Here is a 7,409-nt window from a genome sequence, read left to right on the forward strand (position 1 = left end):
ACTGACCAAAACACACAGAAATCTCCGTACAGCCGCCCATCTACCTGCCCGTTCTAATTGGCAGTGTCGTTTAACGGGCACCCTCCATCAGCCAATAGACTGCTGCCTTTACGTGAATTTTTCCTGGAGAAATGCTAAATTATTGGCCAATACAGTGGTGCGTTCAATAGCCCAGAAAAAAATTACACTCATCATGTAGAAAGTTCCAAAACTCATGTATCAAATATGATACGTTTGGCATTACAGGGTTAAACCAGTGATACAGAAGTTAGCACAACCCTTCAGCAAACCAAAAAAAAAAAAAACCCAAATGGACAAGTTCGTTATGATAAACAACGTTTATTGAGTGACTGTTTAGTCCTTCTTGGCAGCAGCCTTTCTCATTGCAGCCAGGACATTGCTCAGCTCTTCCCTCTTCCTCTTGGCACGGATGTGAGTACCAATCTGGGAATAAAAAAATAAATTAAAAAGAAAAAAAACCTTAGTGTGGCAATGTGAAGTCCAAGCAATCTGAATGATGGTTTTTGTCCAACTACCCAATGCCATTCACAGTCCCCAGACCACAGATTCATATCATAGTGAGGGATAATCATTAAATAGACAGCCTTACCCTTTTTTTGATGAACTTCAGGGCTCTCTTGTCTTTGGACACCTTAAGCAATTCCATGGCTCGCCTCTCATATGGAGCAAACCCACACACCTCACGGATCATATCGCGAACAAACTTGCTGTGTTTGGTCAGACGCTGCACAAGAAGAAAACAATAGTGAGGAAACTCAAACCATTGACAATAGGACCTATGGATTTATTGAGAAATTAAAATCAGCTCATTTAGATCTTTCTCCTGTTCCTAACCTTGAGCATGATAATTTTCTCAATAGACAGAATCAAATCTTAACAGCTCCAATCACAGAAAAGAAAATCTTTAATAAGAATAGAAAGGCATGGTGTATTGGTGTCATCTGTGTGTTTTTATCTGATGTTAACAGTTATCCAGAGTTAGCCACTTTTCTTGATATAGGAACCATCAATTACTTTGTCTTCATACTGCCGCTAGGGATGAAGCAAAACATATATGATACCATTCACATTTAATGATTAAATTATTTTGGTGTATTACTACAGCTTGCCAGTGTACTGATCAGTCTTTGATCATATTACTTGAAATCTCAGCCACATTAAACTTATGAAGCCGTAAGTCAACTATGCAATGTAAAAATCACACGTTTTAGTGGCACGCCTGACTTGCCTGTGTAGCTTGTGCAGAGTTCTCACCAGGAATTTTTAATCACAATTATTTCTTTGTAAAATCACAATTTTTTCCATTCAGATTATTTTCAAATTATTGACCAATAAAATAAACCAATTCACCTACTTAAAATCATCACCCTAAATGGAAAAATTAGATAAAAGATAATTTAAGTCAGGGACATTTTCAAACATTTTTAAAAACATATGTAAGCAATTCATCAAACTGGTTTTAAGTGCAATTGACATCAAACAAAAAGGCTGACATGCAAAACTCCACGTTCTTTTAGTCAGTCTTTCTACTTTGCTTAACTAAAGTGGTGTAGCAACACTTGCTACATAAGGCAGCATACCAGTGTCTCGTGATTTTGAATTGTTTTTGAGGTAACACACCCATGTTAATAAAATCTTACTTTGAGCAGTTTTAACCTCTTATTTCCCACAGTTTGGTAGATTAGACCTGGGTGATATGGACCAATATTCATCTCAATATTTTTCCTTAAGATGGCGATAGACAAAATAAACTTTATTTATTTTTATCACTATTGTTTTACAAGACAAACAATGGTCTGTAGTACTAACATGAGCCTCCTTAGCAAATGGTGTTATTTGGCAGAGAAAAAAAATCTTTGAATGTGCTGTGTGTGGGAACACAGGCAGTTTTATTTTTGTATCCTTTGTATATGTTGCAACTTTTCCACAATCTTTTCTGAAAAAGCTGTTGCAAAATCAGGCGTATTAGGCTGCAACAATCACGCAAAACTGTGGAGGGACTGCACTATAGACAAAACCACTGTTGATAGCTTAATTTGGGGCTGCAGAAGAGTTTAAGTGTGAGGACTGTTGTAAAGAAGCTGCTGACCATCACTCAGTTTTGGTTCTGCCTTAATGAAATGAAAAATTGCTAAAGATATATTTTAATCAATTCAAAGGTCATTAGATTTCATTGTCACATAAATTCTTCAATTTTCAAATCATTTTTGGGGGCATTTGTTTTTGAAAACTTATTTTTGTCAGTCCAACCCACTTTTTAGGGGCCATTTTATTTACAAAATAAAATGTGTATAAAATATTTTTGGGAAATTGTTATTGTTTTATTAATAGTCTGACTTTAGAATCAAAGTGTCTTCTGGCAGCACGTTGATTTAATAATTCCTTGAGCTTTTGTTTCTAAGGCATTTTGTTGTATGTGTGCATCTACATTCCATTACCATTGATAAATTAATATCCTTGTGAGGGTTAGTGCCTCAGTTGTTGTATATGACAAAGTTTTCTTGCTAGAAGTGCAGTTGGGTTTTGTGATGAATATAAATCAAAAATGTTCATATTTAATATCAATTGTACTTACTCCGCGCCGGCGGCTGTGTTTGGGTGCAGTTACGTTTTTTGTAACTGGATGACCTTTGTTCAGGCCAACAGCCATGGGGTAGCGGATAGCCATGTCTGTAGATGCAAACAGCAGATGCCAACATTAGTACTAAAATCGAGTCTTAATCAGAAACTGAATAGCAATTTAAAAATATGAGTTAACCCCCCAAATTTTGTATAACATTCTAGTTTGCAGTAGTTACCTCCCGGAAACTGTATCTACTTTGGGATGCCTGCATTTACACTTATGTACTCCGGCTGCTACACATATGACAAAACTAGACTTTGTTTGATGCCAAAAGCAGCCAGCAGTGTCCGGACTTTTTTTGGCCATTCCCCAGTCAATTTTTTTTTTTTATTAAATCGATTCTCAATAACACACAAGATACATCAGTAAATCTGGTGTGTAAGCAGTCAAGTACATCAGCAGGATCACAGACAACAGGGTGTTCAGGAGCTGAACATTAAAGCAATACCAACCCATGACATGTATGCACTCTGATCTGTTCAAAGCTGAATCAAGAATTCTTATAAGAAAATATCATGTCAATATCAACTTTGGGCCTTACACACATCCCTTTATATATGAGTATCGCCAATTTGGGGATATCAGCCAATCAGTGTTCGCATCTTATGTTATTGTCATACTTTATTCCAACATTTTTCAGGTTCAATGTATCTAAATAGTGAAATAGCATCTCAATCGTTTCATCCAGTTGACACTATTATATTGCATTGTATTATAGGATCACCATGAAGATAAAAGACAGATTTAACGTTGTACACAAAACGAGAAATCGGCCTTTCCGGAATACTTGGACAACTTCCTTGACTAATCACTATGTCGAACCCCTGCACATCTGGAATGTTTGTACCTTTAGTAATAAAGGTAATATCATCCGACTACGACTGCTAGCATTTTTAATTCTCAACGAATTGACATTTAGAAATAAATGTATATAATTACATTTCAATTACAAATTTAAAATGAGCCAAGCACGTTAACCCTAGAGACATGACCTCAAAATTTAAATGATGCGGTCAACAGACAAGTCAGCAGGTCGTACAAGCTTCGAATAGCCGTAAAAGCTAGAGTTGGGGACCTCCGACATTCAAACACCAACCAACACAAAAGCGTGTTTTCATTGCACTTGCGCCTCAATATAACTCAGACGTGAAGTTTACCATCAGTTAATCGCTCCATGTTATAATTTTCCCTCCTAAAAATAACGGATTGCTAAGATTAATGTTGATTTTAATCTGATTCAGTAGAGACGGGGACATTACCTGCAGTCAGTGATGGCGGTCCGGGAGAAAGGACTTCCGGTTTATCAGGAACACTTTATGGGCCTGGGCCTAACGCATCGGCCTAACGGACATGACCCGGAAGTTGTTTCCCAAACAGAACCTTTTATATATATATGTAATGATTATCAACAGTAAAATGTTGATAAAACAAAATAGGATTAAAAAAGTATAATGTCTAACACTAGAATCTATAAATATTAAAACCATACAATTGTGTAACAGTAGATTACACGAAGGACGAAGGAACACATTTTTGGCACAGCCCTTTCTATTTCTCTGGTCTGTGTGAACGAATTCAAGCAGCCCAATGGCAACAGCGCCCCCAATGGCCATATAATTCGATAGTCACAGAATTTGGTGTAACACCGGTTTAAGTGACTGCAGTCTGAGTGTTGCACTTACAATATATTGGAATGTCAGATAGATTAGGCCTACCTTTATCGTACAAAAAGTCATCTGAAAATCTCAGCGCATAGCACTAACAACATCGTGTTGACATTTATATCCCTCTTGACCAATGACCCCCGCCGGTCGCGCATGCGCACTTCCAGAGTGTGAAAAGGTTTATTTTTTTATTGACAGATTTACACAGACACAATAAATTTATGGGTTGCATCGTGGGGCAGATGCAAGAGGAACATAATTAAGGAACATTGAATAAAACCAAAGTGTAGTCCAGAGTACCAACCCAATCTCACAGATTTTAAATAGGTGAACAATATAAACAACAACAAAAGACAAATTTACCAGAAGTGGACGTTTCTGCATATATTTATGGTTTTCACAGGATTCCTTTTTTTAGTACAGTTTTTTTTAAAGTGAACAGGTATCTTTCCATATGTTTTTTTAAATACAACAAAGATGGGTTTGGCTTTTGTGTATTTAGCTTTATGAATGTGATATTTGGCCAAAATAATAATAATAAGAGTAACACAAAAGATACTTTCATTATGTAACCGGTCTATTTAAAAACCAAAGATAATATCTTTATAATAAAATGTGAGAAAGGTCTTGACCTTAGTGCTAAGAAAGGCCTTGTCTTTCCAAAATAGTCTTGTAGATGATTTCAACATCTTTTTTAAACTTACTTAATAAATTGTTTACAGGATAATAATAATACTGCATCAATTTTATATAGCGCTTTATCTTAGACACTCAAAGTCGCTTTACAGAATTAAGGCATTATTCTTTCACTCCACACTTAGTGGTGGTAAGTTACTGTTGTAGCCACAGCTGTCCTGGGGCAGACTGACAGGGGCGAGGCTGCCATAGTGCGCCAGCAGCCCTTCCGACCACCACCACTCACTCACACACTACATTAATACTAGGCAATGTGGCTGAAGTGCCTTGCCCAAGGACACAATGATAGATACCACTGGGGTGACTGCCACCCCACTGTGGCACCTGGAATTCTGTGTTCTCCCATCCACCTACTAACCAGGCCCAGGCCTGCTTAGCTTCCGAGATCTAACGGGATTGGGCAATGCCAGGCTGGCCACCAATAGATAGAATCTATTATTGTATTTGACAGAAAGAAATTTTGCGGTAGGGACCACACTTGTTTCCATCTGAGACCAGGTACAAAACTAGCCCAATATGATATTATTGGGGGTGAAGATGAAACGTTGTCTTGAAACAGAGGTCTTATTCTATGATTTCTGCCATTGCGTGTGGAAGAAAAGCAGATTTTACCAATAAAGGTTTGAGATGGCTCCATGGGGGGGCACTGAAACAGGGGGGATGTATTTTGAACTATTGCACAACATGTGTAAACCAGACGGAATTGCATCAAAAACAACACAAAAACGGGCACATTATATTTTTCCAAATATTCCTTATAACTAAAAAGCGTTCCATGGTAATAGTTGACAGACTAACATAATTCCATTTTTAAACCAGTTGTCAAAGAAAAAGGATTTGTTCGTGAATAGAATAAGTTGGTTGTATAGTGCTTATATAGTGCATATATGTAGTGCTGCTGATTGATCCATGTGCCACTCTTCACATTTTAGTAAAAGTATTTTAATTTTGCGTATTTAGCAGTATAATATCCGGTATACTGGCCACTAGGGGTTGAACGCCGGCTATTACAACTGAATTTTGCTATTGGTTGAACGGTAAGCTCTTGAAACCCCTGCGTCATCGCTTTGACTGTTGGCCCCGCCCTTCTATAAACATGTGTGCGGGACGGAGGGGAGGGGGCGGTTACTAAAAGTAGCTGGGCGTGTCTTACTGTTACAGCAGTAACGCCTATAATCAAGGCTTTTTTTTTTTTTTTTTTTTTTAATTTCCCTCCTAGTGGCAGCTCTGCAGAAGGCAGGGGTGTTCTTACCCTATCAGGGTGTTGTTGAGTGATGAGAAATCAAGTGCATCTCGTCCACCTTCGTTATGGGGATTTATGAGAACAGATTTTTTTTAATATAGTGGGTTTTATTTTTCCATATGAAGTTGAATAATAATTGATCTGCCTTCCTGCACACTGCCGGATCCACCTCCAGTACCTGGGCAGCATAGGTCAGACGAGAGATTCCTTCAGCTTTGGAGAACAGAACTCTACCGTTAAGAGAGAGGTCCCTCTGCAGCCAGCGGTTGAAAACAGTCTGAGTCTTTTTAATCATTAAGTTAAAGTTGGAGGAGCCTTTTAATGACGGGTCTTTGGTTATTGCAATCCCAATATATGTAATTGAGCTTTTTACAGGAATATTACAGATTGAGGTTTGGAACAATTTTTAATTGATAGAAGTTTGCATTTAATAAGATTGAGGGTGAGGCCAGAGGCTTTTGAGAATGACTGAATATTGCTGAGTGCCAGTGGGAACTGTAGGGCATCTTGGAGAAAAAAACACTGTCATCTGCCAGCTGACTAATTTTTATTTCTTTATTGGCGATGGAGAGACGACTGAATGTACTGTTGTTAAGTTGTAAATTCAAGAATTGTACAGCAATCAGGAACAGATAAGGTGACAGAGGGCAGTCCTGGCAAACCCTGCGGTGTAGAGGGAATCTTGGAGAGGTACCGTTACTCAGTTTAATAAAGCTGTTACAGTTTGTATAGAGAGTATTGAGTACATTATAAAAGAAGCTGCCAAACTGTATTTTTTTTATTGCAGAAAGCATGAAGCTGTGTTTCAGTGAATCAAATGCCTTATAAAAATCCAGAAAGAGAATCATACTGTCATCTTGTACCAGATAGCTATAATCAAGTATGTCAAATATTATTCTTATATTATTATTAGAAATGTGTCTGTTTTGCATAAAGCCTGACTAACATTTATCTATGATCACAGGAAGGACAGTTTTAACTCTAGATGCAAATATTAATGCAAGTATCTTATAGTCATTGTTTAGTAATGAAATCGGGAGCCAGTTGTCCAATAGGAGCGGATCCTTTTTTACTTTTGGAATAAGGGTTATTGAGCCTTGACTCATTGATGCTGGGAGTGAGCCTCTGTTCACAGACTCTTCAAAAACTTTCAGAAGAAATG

At 37.6% G+C, this 7,409-nt stretch overlaps 1 protein-coding gene across 1 annotated transcript; it reads right to left on the reverse strand.

The window, feature by feature from the left end:
• Positions 1-319: 319 nt before the first annotated feature.
• rpl36 (ribosomal protein L36) lies at positions 320-4,042 on the reverse strand. Its single transcript, XM_028444448.1, has 4 exons — positions 3,904-4,042; positions 2,597-2,691; positions 611-745; positions 320-444 (listed from the first exon to the last, which is right to left on the reverse strand). Exons 2-4 carry the CDS (start codon positions 2,687-2,689, stop codon positions 355-357), a joined length of 318 nt encoding a protein of 105 aa, XP_028300249.1. The 5' UTR covers positions 2,690-2,691; positions 3,904-4,042; the 3' UTR covers positions 320-354.
• Between the last annotated feature and the right edge of the window lie 3,367 nt (positions 4,043-7,409).

Source organism: Gouania willdenowi, chromosome 4, assembly GCF_900634775.1.
Source record: "Gouania willdenowi chromosome 4, fGouWil2.1, whole genome shotgun sequence".
NCBI classification, from domain to species: domain Eukaryota; kingdom Metazoa; phylum Chordata; class Actinopteri; order Blenniiformes; family Gobiesocidae; genus Gouania; species Gouania willdenowi.

Coding starts and splice junctions, on each gene's coding strand:
- rpl36 (XM_028444448.1), bottom strand. CDS start 2,689: ATGGCTATCCGCTACCCCATGGCTGTTGGCCTGAACAAAGGTCATCCA. Junction 746..2,596: donor AACACAGCCGCCGGCGCGGA/GTAAGTACAATT, acceptor CTTCTTGTGCAG/CGTCTGACCAAACACAGCAA. Junction 445..610: donor TGAAGTTCATCAAAAAAAGG/GTAAGGCTGTCT, acceptor TTTTATTCCCAG/ATTGGTACTCACATCCGTGC.